Source organism: Lipomyces oligophaga (assembly GCF_038497815.1).
Source record: "Lipomyces oligophaga strain CBS 7107 unplaced genomic scaffold V1516scaffold_5, whole genome shotgun sequence".
Classification (NCBI taxonomy): Eukaryota; Fungi; Ascomycota; class Lipomycetes; order Lipomycetales; family Lipomycetaceae; genus Lipomyces; species [Lipomyces] oligophaga.
In genome coordinates this window covers 136,405-158,655 of record NW_027117789.1, presented here as the reverse complement: position 1 = coordinate 158,655, position 22,251 = coordinate 136,405, and the positions used below count along the sequence as shown (strand labels likewise).

General features: G+C 44.6%; 11 protein-coding genes across 11 annotated transcripts; 4 read left to right on the top strand and 7 right to left on the bottom strand.

The window, feature by feature from the left end:
* Positions 1–32: 32 nt before the first annotated feature.
* V1516DRAFT_652122 (Clathrin/coatomer adaptor, adaptin-like protein) lies at positions 33–2,674 on the top strand (the record flags this gene model as incomplete). The annotated part of the gene is made up of 6 exons (XM_066920273.1): positions 33–416; positions 481–568; positions 621–634; positions 684–727; positions 777–1,066; positions 1,120–2,674. Exons 1-6 carry the CDS (start codon positions 401–403, stop codon positions 2,672–2,674), a joined length of 2,007 nt encoding a protein of 668 aa, XP_066776579.1. The 5' UTR covers positions 33–400.
* A 58-nt stretch (positions 2,675–2,732) lies between these two features.
* Positions 2,733–3,746, top strand: V1516DRAFT_691562 (uncharacterized protein). The gene is made up of 2 exons (XM_066923861.1): positions 2,733–2,888; positions 2,956–3,746. The coding sequence occupies exons 1-2, from the start codon at positions 2,853–2,855 to the stop codon at positions 3,622–3,624; spliced, it is 705 nt and encodes a 234-aa protein (XP_066776578.1). The 5' UTR covers positions 2,733–2,852; the 3' UTR covers positions 3,625–3,746.
* On the bottom strand, positions 3,699–6,438 carry V1516DRAFT_652121 (glycosyltransferase family 20-domain-containing protein). Its single transcript, XM_066920272.1, has 2 exons — positions 6,182–6,438; positions 3,699–6,088 (listed from the first exon to the last, which is right to left on the bottom strand). Exons 1-2 carry the CDS (start codon positions 6,202–6,204, stop codon positions 3,811–3,813), a joined length of 2,301 nt encoding a protein of 766 aa, XP_066776577.1. The 5' UTR covers positions 6,205–6,438; the 3' UTR covers positions 3,699–3,810.
* On the bottom strand, positions 6,439–8,560 carry V1516DRAFT_638716 (DHS-like NAD/FAD-binding domain-containing protein). The gene is made up of 4 exons (XM_066920069.1): positions 8,137–8,560; positions 7,610–8,090; positions 7,424–7,552; positions 6,439–7,377 (listed from the first exon to the last, which is right to left on the bottom strand). The coding sequence occupies exons 1-4, from the start codon at positions 8,345–8,347 to the stop codon at positions 6,705–6,707; spliced, it is 1,494 nt and encodes a 497-aa protein (XP_066776576.1). The 5' UTR covers positions 8,348–8,560; the 3' UTR covers positions 6,439–6,704.
* V1516DRAFT_392083 (uncharacterized protein) lies at positions 8,550–11,516 on the bottom strand. The gene is made up of 2 exons (XM_066918983.1): positions 11,078–11,516; positions 8,550–11,026 (listed from the first exon to the last, which is right to left on the bottom strand). Exons 1-2 carry the CDS (start codon positions 11,189–11,191, stop codon positions 8,753–8,755), a joined length of 2,388 nt encoding a protein of 795 aa, XP_066776575.1. The 5' UTR covers positions 11,192–11,516; the 3' UTR covers positions 8,550–8,752.
* A 288-nt stretch (positions 11,517–11,804) lies between these two features.
* V1516DRAFT_696132 (uncharacterized protein) lies at positions 11,805–12,923 on the bottom strand (the record flags this gene model as incomplete). Its single annotated transcript, XM_066924026.1, has 2 exons — positions 11,805–12,420; positions 12,478–12,923. 2 exons carry the CDS (start codon positions 12,921–12,923, stop codon positions 11,805–11,807), a joined length of 1,062 nt encoding a protein of 353 aa, XP_066776574.1.
* A 52-nt stretch (positions 12,924–12,975) lies between these two features.
* Positions 12,976–13,977, top strand: V1516DRAFT_676360 (uncharacterized protein). Its single transcript, XM_066922410.1, has 2 exons — positions 12,976–13,501; positions 13,574–13,977. The coding sequence occupies exons 1-2, from the start codon at positions 13,148–13,150 to the stop codon at positions 13,946–13,948; spliced, it is 729 nt and encodes a 242-aa protein (XP_066776573.1). The 5' UTR covers positions 12,976–13,147; the 3' UTR covers positions 13,949–13,977.
* A 630-nt stretch (positions 13,978–14,607) lies between these two features.
* V1516DRAFT_625595 (helix-loop-helix DNA-binding domain-containing protein) lies at positions 14,608–15,956 on the bottom strand (the record flags this gene model as incomplete). The annotated part of the gene is made up of 2 exons (XM_066919711.1): positions 14,608–15,134; positions 15,188–15,956. The coding sequence occupies 2 exons, from the start codon at positions 15,954–15,956 to the stop codon at positions 14,608–14,610; spliced, it is 1,296 nt and encodes a 431-aa protein (XP_066776572.1).
* Positions 15,957–16,695: 739 nt separating this feature from the next.
* On the top strand, positions 16,696–17,426 carry V1516DRAFT_696129 (Got1/Sft2-like family-domain-containing protein; the record flags this gene model as incomplete). Its single annotated transcript, XM_066924025.1, has 5 exons — positions 16,696–16,768; positions 16,821–16,941; positions 17,002–17,152; positions 17,225–17,337; positions 17,387–17,426. The coding sequence occupies 5 exons, from the start codon at positions 16,696–16,698 to the stop codon at positions 17,424–17,426; spliced, it is 498 nt and encodes a 165-aa protein (XP_066776571.1).
* A 16-nt stretch (positions 17,427–17,442) lies between these two features.
* On the bottom strand, positions 17,443–17,787 carry V1516DRAFT_664735 (pua rna binding domain-containing protein; the record flags this gene model as incomplete). The annotated part of the gene is made up of 3 exons (XM_066920623.1): positions 17,443–17,497; positions 17,544–17,626; positions 17,674–17,787. The coding sequence occupies 3 exons, from the start codon at positions 17,785–17,787 to the stop codon at positions 17,443–17,445; spliced, it is 252 nt and encodes an 83-aa protein (XP_066776570.1).
* A 551-nt stretch (positions 17,788–18,338) lies between these two features.
* Positions 18,339–22,182, bottom strand: V1516DRAFT_676352 (uncharacterized protein). The gene is made up of 8 exons (XM_066922409.1): positions 21,719–22,182; positions 21,529–21,641; positions 21,382–21,474; positions 21,219–21,329; positions 21,083–21,169; positions 20,977–21,036; positions 18,725–20,929; positions 18,339–18,671 (listed from the first exon to the last, which is right to left on the bottom strand). Exons 1-8 carry the CDS (start codon positions 21,916–21,918, stop codon positions 18,400–18,402), a joined length of 3,141 nt encoding a protein of 1,046 aa, XP_066776569.1. The 5' UTR covers positions 21,919–22,182; the 3' UTR covers positions 18,339–18,399.
* Positions 22,183–22,251: the final 69 nt, after the last annotated feature.

Here is a 22,251-nt window from a genome sequence, read left to right as displayed (position 1 = left end):
TGTGTGACGGATTAGATTAAGATATGATTACATAATATCACTTGTGGTTGATGACCATAAGGTATTTAGAAGCTAGATATTTTTTTTTAGCAGGAAGCATGTCCTTCTTTCACTCCTTACACTAAGCTGCCCTGATTTTATTTGTAAGTGTATCTGGTCTTGCGAAACTGGCATCACATGACCTCGGACTAAGCTGGTTCTACCGACTGAGCCGACGCCCGACTCTCAAGCCAGACAAACTCCTGCTTAAACCCTGTCATCAGCTTGAACGCAGACTGTTAACAGCAATTGTTGAGAGTTTCTACGCTCAATTGTTTGGGTATCTATCAAGATCCGTTGGAATCCGTTTTGTACTTAGTAGTCCCTGTGGGCAGACTGATTTTTGGTTACTATCGCGATCATGTCGACCATGCGAGGTTTGTGATCATGATTATTATATTCTTTAGAAACCGACGTACTGACCGACATGACAACTTGCAGGTCTTGTTCAGTTCATTGCTGACCTCCGCAATGCTCGGGCTCGAGAGCTTGAAGAACGTCGCATAAACAAGGAATTGGCTCATATTCGGTTCGTACTTTATCCAGTCTTTGTATTATGTTCCTGTTGCTAACTGTTTTAGTCAAAAGTTCAAAGGTACGTTTGTTCTGTCCATTTAACAGAAAAACATGCTCATTCTGGTTAGATTCGAACCTAAATGGATATCAGAAGAAAAAATATGTCTGTAAAGTAAGTTCGAGACTCTCCCCACTATATGCATCTTATTCACACAGCCAAGCTCCTCTACGTCTATATCTTGGGGTGGAACATTGATTTCGGTCATTTGGAAGCACTGAATCTAGTCGCTTCAAGCAAGTTTTCCGAAAAGCAGATAGGCTATCTTGCTGTCAGTTTATTGCTGAACGAAAATCATGATTTAATAAATTTGATTTTGAATAGCATTCGCAAAGATCTGAATGACACCAACGAGCTCAACAACTGTCTTGCATTGCATGCCATTGCAAATACCGGTGGACGAGAAATGGCCGAAACGTTGGCCACGGACGTCCACCAGCTTCTTGTTTCACGGTATATGCGAACGTAATATCATTTCGACTATCCAATAGGCTAACCAGTTCTAGCGTGTCGACCGGATTTGTTAAGAAAAAGGCCGCTCTCACTCTCCTCCGTCTCTATAGAAAGTATTCACATGCAGTGCGCGATGAATGGGCAGACAGAATCATAAGTTTGTTAGGAGATCAGAACATCGGCGTCGTCACATCAGTAGCGTCCTTAGTTATGGCGCTTGCTAAAGACCATCCTGAGTTATATCACAAAAGCTACGGGAAATCTGTCATGCGTCTTAAGTCAATTCTCCTTGATAATCATATTCCCACGGACTACCTTTATTATCGGACTCCTAATCCTTGGCTTCTTGTCAAACTCATGCGACTTCTCCAATATTATCCCCCGTCCGAAGATCTTGATATCAACGCGACTTTGATGGACGTACTTCAGTTTGTATTAGACAACATTTCCGAGCCTGTTAGAAATGTACAACAGAGTAATGCTCAGAACGCTGTTCTTTTTGAAGCAATTCATCTTGGAATACATATCGATGCCCCACCTTCCATCATGGATCGGATGATTTCGAAGCTTAAGACATTTATTGCATCGCGAGAAACGAATTTAAGATATCTTGGATTGGACACAATGGCTCATTTAGCAGCCCATGTGGAGGATCTTTCACCGATTCGGCAACACCAGAATCTGATTTTGACTTCACTCAAGGACCGAGACATTTCGGTCCGTCGGAAAGGACTGGATTTATTGTACAGTATGTGCAGTTTTGAAAACGCGGAGCTGATTATCTCGGAGTTACTCAAATATCTCGAAGCTTCGGACTATGCAATTCGGGAGGATATGGTGATTAAGATAGCAATTTTGACTGAGCAGCATGCTATGAATTATAAATGGTATATAGATACGATTTTGTCGTTGATTTCAATTGCAGGCGATTACGTGAGCGACGAAGTTTGGCAGCGTGCAGTCCAGATAGTGATGAACAACGAGGATTTGCAGCCATATGCAGCGAGTATGGTATTGCGGTATTTGAAAGGTCCTCGGCATTACGAATCTATGATTAAGATTGGTGGATATGTGCTGGGCGAATTTGGACATTTGATAGTGGAGGCACCTGGGTGTTCACCGATCGAGCAACTAATGGCGCTGCACGAGAAAATGGGCAACGTTTCAACCTATACAAACGCGCTTCTTCTATCGACATTTATTAAATTTGTCAATTTATTTCCCGAAATCAAAGCACAAGTGCTCGAGATTTTTGAGTTTTATTCGCGCTCAGTTGAGGAGGAACTGCAGCAGCGGGCGTGCGAATATATGGTTTTGGCGACTCTTCCGACTGACGATTTGTTGCGCACTATATGTGACGAGATGCCGCCCTTTCCGGAACGAGTGTCTGTGCTACTGACTAGATTACAGAAGAACGGGAAAGTGGATGAGAGATGGAGCACTAATGGACGTCCGGGATCTGTTGCTGGGACGCCTACTGTAGAGAAGACACAGCAGCAGCAATTTGTCTATCAACCACGACCGCAACAGCAGCAGCAACAACAACAACAACAACAACCGCAACCACAACCACAACAAAGTCAAGGTGTTTTGATAAGTGGGATATAGTAGGAGGTTATGAAACTTGGAATAATGTATTATGTAGCTTAATGTACAATTACAAGTTACTCGTAATATAGCTGGGAATAGGCAAGGGTTAGAAACATCGGAGGCTAGAAGACCAATAGTGGAATGAATTATTCTCCAGTTTATGACAAAAAGCTAAGAATTCTTCCGATAGCAAACTATGAGCTCGTTTCCGTTTGTTTTCAACGTTGTCTTTGTCAGTATTTTCCTCGATTCTTTTGTATCTTAGGGAGCTGAATCTCAGTCCAAGACTAACCCTGTAGTCGACGGCATTATTTCTTTCTTGTCTAATAACTTTGATCTTCATGTACAAATGGGCGATCCGACCGGTGATGGAGTACTACAATATTTCTATTCCGCTGCATGACATAAGTGGATATTTAGCGACACTGCGTTCTCGGGAGCCTAATAATGAAAGTGGTGACTTACGATCAGGTCCGATTGCGCTTGAAGGGCCAGATATTCTAGTTGTTTCCAATCATGATAGGTCAAATATGACCGATGATATTGACGGGTTAGAAGCTGGGATTGGTGTATCAAATTTGAACCGAGGAATCGTTGGCGTCGTAGAAGCACGATCTGATCGTCTGAAGCTATATCGTGGAAAACATGGCCGAGCAATCGCGAACGAAGACGAAGACGACGATGTGTTTTTCGACTCGCAGAGTGCATTCACGGTAATACCCATTTCGAGCCAACAATCTGGTCAGAGTTCACCTGGCTCGCAGCAGCTCATTTCGGGTACTATTTATGGAGACTCCAGTCCCTCTTGTGCTGCTACATTAAGAAATGTTCCTAGTGCTGCTTCAGCACATCTAGATCTAGACCAGAAACCGACAACAGACCTAACTTCGAAAATTTCAGAATTCGTTCCTGATTTCGTGAAATTATTGCAGTTTCGGAAAACTTCGACCCCGAATGACAATCCTTAGCTATATAATCACTAAGGATCATTGCTATGGCGTTTGGAGTTTGTTTTAAATTCATGATACAAAGGAGACCTGTCTAAGGAATTTGGAGTATTTATATTCATAATCATTCACATAAGACATTGCAAACACGTAACCAACCAAAATTAAGCCATCACATTAACTCAGACTTTGTACGCAAAATTTGAATCAAACTGCAACCGGGAGGGCTTGATTACCACAGTATACTTTGTTCAAAGTATGCAGGAACAACCGAACCCAATGGGCGCATGTGTTAGTCGTCACTTCCTCGTACAAATTCCGATATTTCTCCTCTCGCTCTTCTCTAGGCATTTTCAGCGCCTGGTAAAACGCATCTGCGACTTGGACCTTGTCCCAGGGATTCACCAGTAGACAGTTTTTTCCAAATACAGTTGCACTGCCGGTAAATTCAGACAAAATCAAGGGTCCCTGCTTCTCTTCGCTCTGACAGAATACATATTCATGGCATGTCAGATTCATGCCTTCTCTCAATGAAGTCACGACAAACACATCGGCCTCGTAGAGCAATGCAAGATACTGATCAAAAGAAATATCTTGATGCAGAAATACTACGGGTGGCTCTGATACAACATGCGTGTACGCATTGATCCGAGTCACAATGTCTGATACCTCGGACTCCAAGTCCTGAGAGGCAATATTAGTCAAGCATACCTGGATGAACACAGCTTGCTCCTTATACTCAGGATGATCCTGCAGAAACTTTTCGTAGCCCCGCATTTTATGCGCAACTCCACGAAACTGATCCAGCTTATCTCGGCCGACAATCATTTTTTTATCTGGCCACCGTTCGCGCAACATCTTTCGCCATTGTATCACTTCCGGTGACTTGCCTGCCTTCCGTAACGAGGGAGGGTCAATGCCGATCGCGCAAGAATTAACAGAGACTCGGCGTCCACCATATGAAATTGTGCCATCTCGATTTGCCGGGACTCCAAGTACTACCTGGCAAGTCTGCCTAAAATGCCGAGCATACTCATCAGTTTGGAATCCAATCAAATCAGCGCCCAACATGCCTTTCAGAAGTAGCTTGCGAGTGGGTAGGCATCGATATACTTCTGATGATGGGAAAGCAATGTGGAGGAAAAATCCAATTTTTGCGTCAGGTATTGTATCCCGAACCATTCCTGGAACAAGTAAAAGATGATAGTCATGTACCCAGACTGTGTCGCCCGACTTGTACTTCGCGACGATGTGATCGGCGAATGCCTGGTTGAGAGCTAAATAATGGACCCAGGAATGGTCCTCATAAGCTTTGGACTTCGGGTTGTCAGGGATTTGGTAGTGAAACGTGGGCCATAAAATGTCTTTGCAATAATGTGTATAGTGTCCCTCGATGGTGGCATCGGAAACATATACTGGTAGTTCTTGATGTTCCTCAACCATGACTTTCTCAATACTTTCTTTGGTAGAGTCGTTTAAAGAGTCGGTCGGCATACCTAGAGTTCCGATCCACGAGATTTCAGAAACGATACCCTCTTCCTCCGCGCGTGCAATTGCATTCCTCAATGCGCCGTTTCCTTTATCATATTTCACTACTGTCCAAGGTATCGTTGCAAACACAGTCGTTGGATCAACCGGGGAGTGAACGTTGATTGGAGGTGGCCGACGAGCACTGATTTTCAGAGAAGGCGGACCCCACGGATTCGAATTTCGTCGGCGTTGAACCAGATGCTTAGCGGGCGGAGGAGAATTAGCCCTGGATCTGGGTTGCGTGACTACTGGTCTTGCCGCGGTACTAATATTAGATGTACTGTTCGAAGTCGGAGCAGAAACTGAAGCAGGAACTGAAGGAGGAACTGGAACTGGCAGAGGAGCAGTGGAGAATGAAGGACTAGCAGTTTCAGATATAGAATATGATTTAGTCGGATCAGCAGGCGGGGCATTCAGAAAGGGATTAGATCGTTCGAGAGCCGGCGATAGTGTAGGCAGCAACGGAATATCAGGCGACGAGGTCGGCCCACGGGCTCTTTGAACAGATCGATTATACAAAGACCTGAATTTACGTTCAAATTCAACAGCATTAGTCGCGGTAGTTGTTGGATCATTATTAGCCAGTCCTGCTAAATTTGGTAGACTTGTCGAACTAGCACCTCCCTCTGCGGGGATAGGCGCCGAGGTCGAAGAAAAAGGTCCCTTGAAAAAAAAACTTTTCGCGTCAGAGGAAAGCGGTGGAGATGCTGGCGGGGTATTATTCGCAGAGGCTACACGGGAGGCGAGTGACTGGATGAAATTTGGCACAGGAGTCTTTGGATCTTTCACTGGTGGTGCTGATACTGGAGGCGGCGCGATGGACGAAGGAGCCTGAGTTGGCGCATCATAAGAGGCGGCAAAGGACTCACTGACAGAAATCGTCGAGGCTGCAGCCGTTAATTTGTCGATCAAGACTGGATCATCAATATCGAAATGAATCGTGTGTGGAAGATACCTAAAATGGAAGGTGAAAGTTAGCGATCGTGGATTTGACCAGTTACAAAACAGCTAATAAAAACCAGCAGTAACTTCAGCTCATCCAACATACAGAGACACGACAAGGAGACCCATGGTTTGCTACGCCTTCCCGATCAGATCCAAATCGTCGAATTATCCCCAATTGATGGATCTAAGTTTCGAGATCTCAGATTTCCTTCTCTCTCTTTCTGTTGTCTTCGTAGTGACGACTAAGAAAACCGTCAAGATAATGCGCAGAACAAATGTTTCCTAGTTGGCTCAAGAGAAGCCGCACCAGATGCCTAATGAGGAAACATGCCCTGTAGTTGGTCAAATGATTCAGTTATAAAGCAAAGTTACTGTATTATGTAATCTCCAGAAATAGAAAAAATTTACGAACAAGAATAATATACAGGCCCTGTATTCTCCAATCTCTTACCATTAGGCCGATGTTGTGCTGGACGAGGACCGACTGCTGTCGTGCCCCTCCCCCGCTTCATACGAGACCCAACTCCCAGCTGCTACTATCGGCAGTCCAGACCTCATTCAGACACACGAAGAATTCGGCCGGTTAGATAAAACTCAAGAAATGAGTTTAATGTGAAGAGACACGTTCATGCTGTTGTTGTAGGCTCCCTTACGAGTCCATCGACCTGTAACTGTGGCGAAGCGCAGCTCCGAGATAAATGGAACATTCGACTGCTTGTCTGTTCCAGCACAAGTTCAGGAAGACTTTTATCTACCATGTCATGTTCCAAATTCCAGTCGTTGCCTAGTTCATCAGCCAAAAGCTCGACAACGTCATCGCAGTCTCCAAGGATTGTAACATCAAATACAGCATGTGTGCAAGGAGTTCGAGATACATATATCTGAGGAACATGAGGCGGCATGACTCGAATGATCTCGCTTACGGGCGCAACTTTTAGAGAAGTACCCATGCAAATCAGTAAATCACATTTGTCAATGTCTTGATTAAGTAGTCGTGTTTCAAAAGTGTTAGGCAGTGCCTCTCCAAAAAAGATAATGTCTGGTTTCATGACTCCATCGCATAGTTGCTTATCTGTCTCCTCATCCTCCAAATCATCATCATCATTTCGTTTCCGCTTTCGGGTTGTCTCGAGGGATGTATTATCTCTGAGTTGTTTACACCTAGCAACACGGCCTAGAGTGATATCTTCAAAAATTTCTTTGCCGTCGACTTTATGCCCACATTTCCTACACGAAGCTTTTGCAAATGATCCATGGCACTGTACCAATTTATCTTCAGCTATTCCTGCATATGATTCCCTATTTATGTTAACATGCCAACGAAATAAATACGCATTGCACATACAGATTGTCGATGTTTTGAGTATAATTAGTAAGCAGTTTGCCATGGTCCTGGACCAACTTGATAAATGCGTGCGTGGGACTGAATCGAGACACAGTAGGCAAAATATCCTTTGCAAACGTATAGAAAATTCTTGAACAGTTAATAACAGATAAATCCCGGCGAATTCCAAAAATAAATTTCACATACCTCGGATCTTCTCGGAAAACTTGTAAGTCAAATACTTCTTGGGGTTCATTTAATCCCATTTTCTCAAGCTTTGCATAAATTCCAGATTCAGATCGAAAATCAGGGATACCTAGACTTGTGCTAATTCCTGCCCCAGTCAAGAAAACAATGTTTTCTGCCTGTTTAATTCTGCGCACCACATCAGCGACTGTTGATATGTCTGCTAGCGGTGTTCGGCGTGCGAGTTCTCGAGAAATAGCCATGTCCAAGACCGCAGTCGCTGTGGATTCGTCTAGACTATCTTCGAGTAAACCTGAGATTCTGATACCTAGAGCATATAAAATTTCCAGAACTGAGTACTCGCGCGATGATTGAGCGAGTGAATTATCATGCTCCGAAGATTCCGCCGGCATTAAGTATTTTCTGTAGAATTCGCAACGACCTTGTTCGCGTAAAAACGTCCTAATATTATGGCACTCCTCATCAGACAAAAGTTTTTCTCCTAGAATGTATTAGCTTAAAGCGAAGGGTACCGAGGAATGAAATACCTTCCGACATTTCATCCTCGCTGTTATCGCTGTCGCCGTCGATGTCTTCCCAGCTATCCGCCTGGTCATATTGATCTTCGGCCTGTTCAATCGGTTCAATCGGTTCAATTGGTTGAATTGGTTCAGTCGATTGCAACTCTACAGATTGACAATCTTTCTTATAGTCAACTAGTTCGCCTTCACTTTCGTTGGAACCGTCATTTTTGTCCATCTCGTCCCGAGATCTAGTCCGAATCAACGCAAATCAATGCAAGAGCAGTATATCCCGAAATAGTCAAAACCAAAACAAATAAATTTAATAAATTCACAATATTGTCTATCTTCTATTGGTTATACGCTATCCATTAGTGTCTATTCTATTCAATCTGCCGCCAGTTCTTGATCTTGACTCCGAAAGGTATCTTGCCACAGTGATACTATACCTGCGGCGAGCTTGTATGTGAAAATACAATCAGGTAGAAGAAGCTATAAAAGCTTAAGAAAAAATGCATAGAATCACTAAATTACGCAGAAATACAGCCAAATTGACAAATTACCGCAATTCTATGTAACTTCAAACATAAATATTATAATTCAAATTATAACGAGAACTAATCAAGAATCAATGCAGATTTATCTATATCCAACCTTCCAAAGCCAGCAACGCATTATCCATTCGACGTCGCCCTTCAATCCGTTTCTTCTCATCCAAGCCGACTTCTACACTCAATTTTCCAAGCGTCTCAATAAACCTCTCTAGAATTCGCTTGTGTTCAAATTCGAGATGTATCAGTTCCGAAAATTCTTTCCCTTTGCCTTGCCAGTCAAGGTTGTTTGTTTCTTTGTCCAAATACCATTCTGGAATTGTATCAGGCTTGCGAGGTTCTCCATATAACGTCGATGTGACCCGCGGTCGCTCGTAGAATGGCTTATTATTGCTGTTGTTTCGAGACGTACCAGATTTAGGACCTCCTTCTCCTCCAGCACTAGCAGCCTTAACATTAGTGGTTCCAACGGAATGAGAGCTAGATTTTCTATGCCGACGCGGGCCACTGGGTCGAGGCCGATGCGGATTCGTAAAATATGGCGATGGCAAAGGATCCGCTGCTTTAGATGATCGTGTTGTAGAGTCAGATACAGATCTACCAGTCGCAGGGACAGGGTCAATAAGAACACTCCGCACTTTCAACTGCTTGCGAACCCGTCCCGAGCTGCGCCGTGGCAATTCCGGGGGATCCTCCAAAATATCGTCATCTTCGTTGTCACTGTCTGAAGGAGACGACTCAGCCGTCTGATAATTGACGACTTCAAGTTCTTGTGTTTCCTCTGGCCCTATTGGCGCGGATGCAGGGCGAGAGCTGAGCTCAATTTTTAGCGATTCTACCGAGGGCTGTGCGCGAACCAACGAGCTACTTGAACTCATTGATCGAGGTCCGCGAGGTTTCAGCGATGGCCGAGTTGATCTTATGGACGATACGCTCCGACGATTTTTCAAAACATGAGTCGATTCCGACTCTGGTTCGCCTGATTCACAAGACAAAACTAGCTCAGTCGGATCCCCTGGATGGTTCAAATCTGGCTCGGTGGAAATGCCCTTGCTGTCACTAAACAGAGATGGGTGCCTAGAATTGACTATATCCGTTTCCAGTTCCTGATAGCGATCAGTTTGAATTTCGGACTCGGTCAGTTGCGGAGGTGGTTCAAGGTCTTGCATGGTCTCTTCGCTAATTCCATGTTCTGCCAGCCCGTGCTGTTCTTGTCCTTGAATGCTACGAAGTCCAGCGGGAATATACACAGACGAAGGTTGAGCGTTCGGCTGTCCAATCGTCACAAACCGGTGCTGTTCGGACGAAGGCGAATGTAGCGAGAAGTTGCTCATCCTGTAGGATTCCGGGTCCAGCGACCGAGCAGAGCCAGGAGATGGCTGAGGCCCTGCGGTCGTATTTGGATCTCCAGGAGCTAAGCTATCCAGTTGGCCTACTTGCGGGGTCTGGGGAGTTGATCGAGGAACAGATTCCTGTAATTGTTCCACGCGGGATCGAAACATCCGAACCTCTTGCAACAAATCTTCCATAGAGCTCAAAGAATCGTGGCTCGTACTCAGCGGAGGAATCTGGAAATCCGGATCTTCGCTCGCCCGACGATCTGTCGGTCTCGGCGGACTCGTGTCTGCAGACAAGATCTTCGCTCTAACATCTAATGGTTCAGAGACAGAGCGAGTCATTCTGTCGCTCGGCTGCGAGCTACTGCTTTGCTCGCTATCTGACCCACGATTACTGCCCATTGCAAACTCCAGTGGAGTCTCAAGCATCAGATCATCTTCTATCTGTTTCAGTAGGTCCGCGTGACTCCGCCTAGGTTCATGTGCAGATCCACGCTGCTCTGATCTGGTTCTGGAACTTGTACCTACACTCGCTCCACCAATAGCACTTGCGCCGACACCTCCTGTTACAAGGGCCGACAAAGAGCCATGCGAGACTGGTGCAGTGGTATACTGCGGTTCGTCCGACTCGGCTCCAGAGTCGGTATAATCCTTTGATAACTCGTCTTCCCGAATTGGACCCAGGGTAACTGCCTTTTGTGGTGTCAAAATCTGTCCAGTATGCAATGACGAACCACCGGTATGTGAGGAAGAAACAGTCGAGCGGCGAGGAGTCGTGATACTAGTTTGAGAGGATGTCCGGAAGGAGGATGACTGAGAATGCACTTGTGAATATGGGAACGATTGTGTAGTTGCGTGCGGTTGTAAATCTCTGCGAAGATCTAGTGATCCTGGGTGTACTGGCACCGCAGAATTTAATGGCTCTGTGTTTGAAGCTTCTTCCAAAACGGGTGCTGATATCGGCTGGTGTCGGACTCCTCCACCTGTATTCCTACCTGTCAGAAGAAGTAAAATCCGATTATCGACTTCCTTGGAAATATCAGTCTCTGCTTTAAAATTTGTTTAATCCAATTTACATACTCTCAAGCGCTGACGGGCTCGGTCCAACCTCGCCTTGTAACGTGCCGAAAAATTTGTGCTATCGCCCGTTGATGCAGCAGTAGACGCACTACCAGGACTCTCGGTGATATTCATGAATTACTTTCAGTGCAAAACTCCAACAACCATAGTTGCACAACTAGTATATACAAAACAGGACTAAGAAATATAGAAACACAAAAAAAATTGGAATTTCATGTCGGGGGACATGACTATATAAGAACGAAGCAGTCGTCGGCCGAACATAGCAGCTCGCCCAGCCGACCCCAAAAGAGCACGTCTCAGAGCCAACCTTCAAATCGAAGCGAATTAAAAATAAATTAAAAATCCGTCATCTCTCTCGTCCAGTCCACGCCTTTCATCAAAAAGATGGCTGGCCGACCAGCTCCGGGAATGGCTTATTCGCCCCGCCTCGTCCCAGCCGAGCCGCATTCAAACCCGTATTTGGATATATGTAAACAGACTTTTGGCAAGATTAGAGAGTGCACGTTCTTTTTTGCTCATGCTTTCTAGCCGAAAGTTAATTATACTGCAGAAAGGGCTTAGAAAGAAAGAAGTGCGAAGCAAGAGAACAGACGGCAGGCAGCGGTGGATACGGTTGGTCATGCAGAAGACGTGCATGACAGAAAATAGGGACAATATTAGTACAAATTAAAAAGATTAGGTAGAAAATTGGGAAGACATGGAACACGAGCAGAGCTAATGTTAATTATTCCTCGTCGTCATCAATATCTAGCCACTCGTCTTCAACATCTACAGTGTTCCCACTGCTCTGTAGATTAGTTCCCTTGTTATTAAGCACCGCTTCAATCTCTTGCATTTTTTCCCGTACTTCCAGCTGCAATTCCTGTTCGTCTTCAGCGTTGTTTGATAAAGATGTCGGTGACCACAGCAATTCATACGCGGTTGAAAACCTATCGTATGCTGACGCCAGTGTCTCTGTGCTGTCCTGGTTACGTGCGTATTGTTGCACAGCGGCAAGAGCGTACAGGTACCAAACCTCTGGGATTTCCTCGTCCAGCGCAATAGCCTGACGACTCGCTTCTTCGGCAATTTCGTACAGGTCTGTTTCGAGACTCAGCTTGATGACACTTTTTAGTGCATCAATGCGAGCGACCTCGACAGCAGCATCTTCGGACACAGTAGACTCTCCCAGTTCCTTTTGTAGCTCCCAGGCTCGTTGGACAGCTATTCGAGCCTCTCCCTCTCGTTCTTGTGACAACCGTATTGATGCTAAGGTGGAATATGATTCTGGATGATTTTCGTCGATCATGAGCGATTCAGTAATCAGGGCTTCGCACATGCTCTCGGCCTCTGGCTCCATGCTGTCCTGGTTAGTCGTTGTAATCAATCTGGCTCATTGCACATCAAAGGACACTTGCCATAAGTCTGTCATCCAAATCTCAATGCTCGCACACAGCGCATCGCAGAGTTTTTTCCGCAATCCCGCACGCTCGATATCAGGTATATCCTCTTTACTCAGATCTTGTCGCAGACCTTCACAGCCCTTTCGAAACCACATAACCGCATCTTGCCCGCCTGATAACTGGCCTAACCAGAGATATTTGTCGTAGCCTGCTTTTGCAGTCTTGCCACTATCCAAAGCTGCCGCATGTGTGAATAACTTATATGCATTTTCCGTGTGCTGCTGTCCGTCGGTAATATCAGGCATGCCCGAGGCCTCCAGATGTGCCTCCGCGACGGTCTGCAAAGTTTCCAGATCCTCTGGATCATCTTGTAGGACGGGATTTAGTAAAATCAGCGCCTCCAGAGGATTACGCTGACGGAGCAAATCGCGTGCAAGCACAAGGACCTCATCTTTGGACATTTTCTCTCTGGTGATTGCAGCTGTTGATATTCTTCGAGAAACTAGTCGATCTGAATACAGTGAGCTCCCAGCAAAATTTGTATGTGCGCTCCTTACCCTGTAATTGAGTGTAGCAAGATTCAAAGTGAATTTGGGAAGGAAGTATTAGCCAAAACGAGCAGTTTTAATCAGATTGAAGCAAATTGAAGTATCGGATTCTTATAGAGCCAGATCAGTAGTCAAAAATGGATTCAGATGAAGAAAAAGCGCAAGAAATAGAGCTGTTGCAGTCTATGTACCCAGACGAAATGACGGTTCTGTCGCCGTCGAAGTATACGATTGCAATCAAGATGGAACCGCCGACCGCAAATAGTAATATTCTCGTGAAACAGTCTAACCAGTTCTTGTTGATTGCTGTGGAGTATTCGGTAGATTACCCGCAAACAATTCCTACTGTCGATTTGACACTAGAACGTGAACGGATTGAAGACGACGAACAGGAAGACGATGATGATAATAAGGAGCAGAGAGCGCTAGAGATCGATGTCGAACTGGATAGAAATGATCTACAAATATTACGAGAAAAGGTTCAGCAAGAGGTTCGAAAGCCCTCCTGTGATTGCAATATTGCACTGAAACATGATCTAAAGGAAGTATACTAACATAGCTAGCTGGAAGAAAATATCGGATTACCGTCGATCTTTGCGGTCAGTTCGTCATTGAAAGACCAGGGCGAGACGATTCTACAAGACAAACTGACCGCGATCGAACAAGACCGCGAGCAGAAACTGCAAGAAGAAGAAGAGAGGGAACAAGCGAAATTCAGAGGTACACTGGTTAACCGCGAGAATTTTATTATATGGCGGAAAAAGTTCCGAGCAGAAATGGCACAGCAAAACGCAGATCTAAAAAATGTCGATTCGAGAAAACGACCGTCCGGACGTGAGATCTTTGAAAAAGGTTTAGAAGGCAGTCGGAATGACGGAAATGAGATGGACGAAGGCGACGAAAGTATATTTAACGGAGTCAAGAATCTTGTTGTATAATATATCATAATTATGCATTTATTTCACGCATGCTATTTATTTCATATATATATTGCAGCATATATAATGTGATATAAACCACCCGTAGCGTAATATTATATCTTCAAGGCTTCAAAACATCACCAAATTTCACTATCAATCAGTAAGCAAATTCCTGTGAAGGTCAAGAACTTACATTGCAACTCTTTGTCCACCAATCTAGCCGAGTCCCTCTTCACGTCGTTCTCATATCCTTCTGGATCCCATTGCCATTCAGTCGGAATCTGATTTTCGGTTGTCGACTTCTCTGTTGAATTTTCGTTCACGGTTTCCCCGCCTATAGGCGACGCCAATCCTATTGGAGTATCCCCTTCTAGGCATTTAATTAGTAATAAATCGGGAAAAACTCCAGTCGGCTCGATTTGTGCTGAACTTACCGATCTTGGCCATATTTGTTACTGAAATCATTCTGAAAGAACGAAAATCGATGATCTCCCACCTTACTTACCAGAAGATTACATAATACAATAGATGATATTCCAATTAGAACAAAATATTAATAAATCAAACTCCTGCCAAACCAACAATCTCTGTCTACCTCAACAAAAATGCAAACATCAAACGACGATATAAAATAAAATGAAATATAACTACATCTGTATACTACCACAGCCGAGTTTTCAACTCATGTCCATGCCTGAGTACTCTCTGTCCTGTGGACTCGTCGGAAAGATTTGCTCATCATAATCTAACACAGCAAAATCATTTTGCTCCTCGGGCTCTCGCGGACTATCGTCAAACCGAAGTCCTTTAAACACCCCTTCAGACTGCTGATCAACACCGGAATTTCTGGTCGGCGTGATTCCATACTGTTCCTCCAACCGTTGCAACCGCGCTGCAAGCTCTTCATTCTTGCGACGTTGAAATTCAAGACTCTGCTGTAAGTGCCGGATATAATCGACACTCTTCCGCAGAATAATTCCCTTGTTTGGCTTGCCGTCTTTCCCAGCAGCTGCCGCCGATGCAGCAGAAACACCAGAGAGCCCTGACGGCGTAGACGCTTCGATATCTGCGCCGAGGCTCCCGCTGCTAACAGTTCCTACACCTCCACCGTTTCCAATCCCCGTTCCGGCGAGGAGGTTTTCAGGGATCAAAAGCGCTAGCTCCTGAATTTTTTCATTGATATTATCTCTTCTGCGACGTTCAACTATATACAGTTAGAGGACTTCTAGACACAACAAGCAGCCATCAAATACTTACCAGCATTGTGTGACTCTCGCCGCCGCCGACGCTTTTCCAGCATTAACAGCTGCTGCTTTTCAGACGTGTCGGCACGATAGTTCAGTGATGGTGGAGATAATGTTAAATCAAGCGAGTCGTCAGGAGTGCCCCAGCTCCCGACGGAATCAGGAATGGACATACTCTGGAGATTGGACTGTTGTTTCGGGGCGTAGTCGTTCGATGCCCGGTATCGGACAGGTAAACTCGGAATAGCAGGTACGGACGATGAAGTCGAACCATTCAATTTCTGGTCAACTGATTGGTGTTGTTGTTGGATAAAGTCGTCAAACGGTGAAGTAGAACTGGCAATCGGAGGCGCCATATTGATCGGTCTTGAGGACGGCGAAAAATACCCACCCATATTCATCGAAGACGGCGCACCATAACTATTCGCCTGCTGCTGGTCCGATATGTTCCCAGGGCCAGGCTGAGCATCGAGCGCCGAGTCCATCGTACTCTGGCCGCGGGAAGTGATAAAACTACCATTGCCGGAAATGTCTCCACCCAAATCTAAGTCAAGGAGATCTGCCTCGGGTATCATCGATGAAACGACATTCGTGCTATTATCATCAAAGGAACTAAATCCTCGACCAAGAATATTCCGACTACCCATCATGTTCCCTCCAGACGAGGATGACAGCGACTGCTGCATAGGTACCTGGCCAAAGTTCGGTCCTCTCGACGGCGATCCGTAGAACGGTGCATCGGGATCCGGCTTGATATACGGCGACGATGACTGATACGACATTTCAGCGAGCCTCTAGCAGTGAATGGCAAGCTTAATGCAAAATACAAAAGAGGAAAGTTGAAAGACAAAAATTACTTCTAGCTGACGACAGGAGTTGAATGTTCCGCCAAATCACCAACCTTTGACTAATCGAGCGCTTGCAATCAGATTTCCAGTCGACTATGCGCCTTTCGGTGCTAGAATATCAACTAAAACAATGACTTTACTTAGGCTTTCTGCTCAAAGAATTCAGCAAAAAACTTATAACTTTTGCACCCTTCAAATGTAATTTTCCTTGCTGTCTACTTGTAACAAGCAAAACTGGGTCTGCGGGGTCCCCCTCCCGTCTAGAGCCTGTGCAAGAGTGGCATCTCAATCAGCTCACAAACTGTGACCTCCAGGTAACGATCACATGACTTGTGACCTAGCTCAGATAGCGCGTAAGGACTGTTCATTCTGATCCACAAACTCTTGAATTGTTTTTAATACTACTGAAAAATATATTTATATATATATATATATATTGATATTTAGTGATAGATAGTTGGCAATATTTATAATGCCACCAAAGACTACAAATACTAACGCGACTTCGGCGGAACGATCGTTTCGTCAGCAGCTAGGTAACTTCTCGTTACGATCTACACCCGCACCCGCCCCGGAGCCAAATGGATTACAATTATCGGATTTTTCGCTAAACAATATCCAAACCACATTCAAATCCATCAACCCATTTAAGCAACCTGGAGGCAGTGGGTATATGCAACTACCAGTGTCGGAGAATGATCCCGTTAGCAGCAGCGGCAATATTCAAGAGCCGGCCTGGTTCAATCGTATGTATATCTGCAAAGCGGACATCAATGTCTACATTCTAAAGCGGTTTAGTTTCGCGCTGGGATCGGATTGTTTGTTTTGGTGTGTGTTTAGCATCTGCGGTTGTTTTTTTCACTCTCTGTTTTGCTCTGTTTCCAGTTTTGATTCTCAAACCTAAGAAATTTGCCGTCCTGTACGTATTCTATTGTTTCTATCAGTCTCCGAGAACAAGCAGAGTCTAACAAAATTTCAGATGGTCGGTTGGCTCCTTACTGTTTGTGATTTCATTTGGATGTCTTCAGGGCCCTGTGAATTACATTGTACATTTATTTTCCGCGAACCGCATTTTATTCACAATTACATATTTCGGCGCCATTATCCTCACGCTCACAGCGAGCTTATTTGTATGGGAGTACCATTTCTTCTTTCTTTCTTTGGCAGGTGTTTGATTCCGTGTACTAACCGAAGTTGTCCAGTTACGAAATACGCTTCTCACCATTCTCGCCTGTGGCCTGCAAGTTATCGCCGCTCTGTGGTATACGGTGAGCTACTTTCCATTTGGCAGCCAGGGTCTACGACTCGCGTCGCGGTAAGTATCTTTGATTTCACATTCCAGCGATTCCGTATTAACATCGCAGGCTCGGTGCACGACAAGTAAATTCATGGCTGGACCAGTAATATATCACTTAATACATCATCCTGTCCAGCACGCTGTTACTCTATCATCTTTATCCACAACCACGTTTAATCTAGTCTAGTTAGTTAGATCGAATCGAGTTGGTTGTCCAGACTTACCTCGCCTCGATCCAATCAAAAGTTTGAAGCTGGGAAGGTCGTATGATCCGTCCAGGATTAGGCAATTTAGATATCGGGAAATGCTGTTTTATTAACATTTTGGTTTGATCGGATTATGGCCAAATCGTACCGTATCTGACTCAACGTCATCAGAGGACAGTATCTTTCCTCGTAGTTTCTGCGTCCATTCTAGCGCTCTTTGAGTCTCATATGTGCTTATCCTTTTGCCTCTCGCTGCAGTCATGATAAACAGAATAGTTTTCGAAATTAAACTCTGCTAAATTGGATTTCAAGTTCAGAGTATTAATGTTGAAAATTGGTTAGGAATGAGAGTCGATTGGGAGAAGTTAGCTGTGACCCTTTATCCGGTCGATCTACTTCCTATCTTGTGCTGTAGCCAATTTGACAAACGACGTCACGCCTTTTCTCTGAAAGCCAAAATTTACTGCATTAAAAGATCAGATCATCAAAAAAGCAACTTCAAATTGACTCAAATGTGGCTGCATTCGCATACGTGTATTTCATCAGTTCGGGACCGATCGACTAGGGCTTTATTGTAGGAGGGGGTGTACTGGGTGGCGGAGAAGAATTAGCAGAATATGTAATAGCTTGACAAAACCGGCCTCTAATGTCTTGCCTGTAAGTTACATCGGACGTAAGATGATTAACACTAGCTTCCTCCGACCGATCTCTGGAAGGCTAAATTAACAGAAAGCAGCATCTCCCTAAAGTTTAACTAGTCCAAATCATAGTCGAACGAGCTGGATTGGTCACAACTCACGCCTACAGGCAATGATAAAATCATGTAATATATATATTTACAATACCGCCTCTCAACATAACCGCCTATCCGTAGCTATCGTCGCTCAACAAGGACACAATGCACGCCCACATACGATAATCCACTAAACAACAAGAAAAACACGACCAAACCAGTGGCGTCACTTCTATACGCCGTAGTATCGAAGCCAAACGTACTCAAGATCGTTGGCCCCGGTACTTCAATCGACAATCCGAACTTATATTCCAACAATGTCAGATATCGGACTTCGTTTACAAGCATCGCTTCGAACGCATAATGAAAAATAGACAAATTCTGGATCCATAATGCGCTCGCCGGAATCGATTCTAAATTCCTTGGTGTTATTTCAATTTGCATCTTATCTGTTAGTTAAACTCACCTCGATTCAAAAATAAGCCTGCAAACAATAAACTAAATAGCATTACTAATATACCAACCAAGGTAGCGACCCCAGAATCCTTGATCATAACGCCGATAAACAAGCATAAGGCCGCAGCTGCCAGGTTGAACATCATCAGAACAAATAAAAATTTGACGAATCCATTTGCCTCAAAACTCAGACCAATCAAGGGATAAATAATCAGACCCAACATCAACGGGGGGAAAACACGCAGCGGTATAACGTCGAACATCACCTTCGATGCAAAGTAAGAGACCGGCACATAAAAACCATTTGCGCGCTCGCGTACGAAAATCTGCCTTTCAGATCCAAACGTATGCATTGTCGTTAAAGTCGAAAATCCAAATAGCGTCAATAGAAAGAAAAACAAACCGAGCCGGTTCTGGAACCCGGAAATGTCATTGGAAATATCGTAGTACAAGTAACCTACCAGAATAGCTAGGACCAGTGCAATTACATAGTGCGTTAGCAATAGCATCGGGTTTCGATACAGATTCTTAAACGCACGAACAGATAAAATTGTGAATTGCTCGAACACACTGATGCGCTTCGCGTCCTTCAAAAATGATGGTGTAGGCGCCATGCTGTCCGTCGATGCATGCAGACTTTGTTCTATAGTACTCTGAATGTCATGCTCAAATTCGGACAATTTAAACTTTTCCACGAGCTCTTCCAGACTAGGCGCAACCAGAGTATTGTTGTCCGAAACAGACTCAGACTCTAACTCGGCCGAGGTCTGCTCAGGCGGGACGTCCACCGGAACGGGGTTCTGCAGTGGATCATCGAGGAATTCCGCATCGTTTGTATTTGAGTCCAGACGAATCAATCCTGGAGATTCCTCACTAGTTGTGGTCTCTTCAGAGTCCAAGGTATCAATGTCATCCCGAAAAGGTCTTTGAACCGACCGTACATGCCCATTTGTAAAGTCTGTGTCTTTAGAGGCGGTCATGGTCAAGTCAATCACAAAATCGGCTATATTAAATCCCGGTGGACAAGGACATCCGATCGAGGCAAAATATCCGTGGCATTGTTCTTCGGGCCCAGAGTACACCAGCGAACCATGAGACAGCAACAACAAACGGTCGAACAAAGCTACAATGTTCGACCGTGGCTGGTGGATCGTGAATATCACTGTACGTTTGTAGTCTCGTGCAAGACTCTGCAAACTCTCAATAACATTATAAGCATTGAACGAATCCAGACCAGACGTGGGCTCATCAAGGAACAAAATCGATGGTGACGTTACTAATTCACAAGCAATTGCGACCCGACGCTTTTCTCCACCAGAAATTCCGCGCTGGCCTTCCCAGCCAATAACTTGGTCTTTGATGTCCATGATTCCAAGTTCTTGCATGGTTTCCAATACACGAAGCCGTTTCGCATTCCGACTCATCGTCCGCGGCAATCTGAGCAAGGCGGAATTCAAAATAGTCTCATACACTGTCAGTGTCGACATAAGTGCATCCTCCTGGTCAACAAATCCAATCATGCTCTTGAACTGATTCTCGGTAACCTTGTATCCATTCACAAGTATCTCACCGCCTACTTTGCCATCCTTGTTCTTATGTGCAAGAATGTCGAGCAGAGACGTTTTGCCTGCCCCAGAGGCCCCCATAATAGCCATTATTTCACCGGGATTCACCATACCATTAACGCCAAATAAGACCTTCTTCGAGCTTACCGCATAAGTGACATTTCGAAACAGGAGCGATGCAGGCGTATGATTTGCCATAAGCTTGTAAGATTCATCTTCTGCGGGTAGTTGTGAGCCATTAGTGAGTTCTCGCATCTTCAGAGTGGCGTAGTAGATTCCAAAAGAAATCAAACCGATTAACAGTAGCACACTGATTATCGCAACCACTAGAACTCTTCTGTTGATATGTTTCACTGGTAGCTCATAACCAGGGATCTCGCTATAATGCATGCACTCTCCACTGTCGCAGTGTAAGGTAATTGTGTCATCACCAAACACAGATTGAATAAGATCGTCCATTGCCGGTTCTGAAAAATCACAGGAGTCTCGCTCAGAATCACAAACAAAACTGCCTGGTCCTTCGATGGCTTCTATCAAAAAATCAGTGATGTCGATCGATCCATCGGCTCCGCAGAGCGTCCTATCTGGAATGCAGGCGCACTCAATAGATGGGCAGTCATATCTGGTGATATTGGAAGTTCTCGTAGATTCTGGCTCGATTAGTATATACTTTAGGCATCTAAAACAAATTGCATACCAGTCTCGAACACACAGTCGGTTAAATGACAGTAAAAGCTTTCCACCTCCGCAATCCAGACTAAAAATGTCAAATTAAATTTCCATACAAAATAATGATTTCTTACATTGGAAGTCACAAGCCTCTGCTGTTCGATTACAAGAAAATGTGACTTGTGGAAGATCACCGTCAAGGATTTCAAGAATCATGCGATCTAAACTAGTTAGATATCAGAAACATTGGACCTTAGTAATCCGACTTACTTGTAACATTGCACATCTGAAAATTTTGCTGAACAGCCATTCCGGCCTTGTAACATGCACCGCCGGAGTTTTCAGGCATGAAAGCATTACAAGCATCGTCCCGCTGACAAACTTCGTACATTAGCAATCCCTTTTTGAACCTAGTAGTAAAATATTTACGTACCATTACAATTGATTCCACCCCAACCATCGTCACAATCACAAGACGGTCCAGACCTAGGCATCCGGTCACGGCCATGAGCAGGCGATCCACAGACTAAGACAGTCAGAGTGAAGTCTAAATATCCATAAACAAAAGAACACAACGTACCAGGCTCAATACAGTCAACACCGCCAAATCCCGGAGGGCATTCACAAGTTCCATCGTACGGTCTGCAATCCGCAAATTGGCCACATTCATACCTAGGCAGCAAGCAATTAAAACTAAAAAATGGTCAAGGTCAGCGCCGTTAACTCCACCTGTTCAACCTCACCAACAACAATCCGAAACAAAAGCATACCATGAATCATCCGCCACAGGACTGATTTTCTGAAGTGGATTGAGCAGAGATGACATTACCAATCTCTCGGTCGCATTTCCCAGCAGTTGTGTGCCTGACCTGCTTAGATGTGCTGCGCTTCTTGGTTGCTTGGCCTTGACCAGAACAACTTCAATCAACAGTGCTGCTACAGCGACCAGTATTCGGAAACTTCCAATCATTGCAGAAAACTGTTATTAGGCTTGATATTTTCCGATGTACAATCACAAATGTATCAATCAGGTCAAAAAAACAAAAGAATGTATGAAATAAAACGCGGCGTGGATGATAAGATAACGACTGGTCTGAAGTTGAATGTATTTTTAATGCCCTGTGACCAAGGAAATAACAACACCGTACTCGCGGTCAAAGGCAAGAAAAAAGACAAATAACAAAACGGAAGATGGACAGCAGAAACCCAAGATCCAAAGAGCGAAGAAATCGTTATGATTTAGCCTATTCCAAACAATTGCTAAATTCATTTTCAGTTGTCGAGCTTCCAAGCTGGCTGGGTA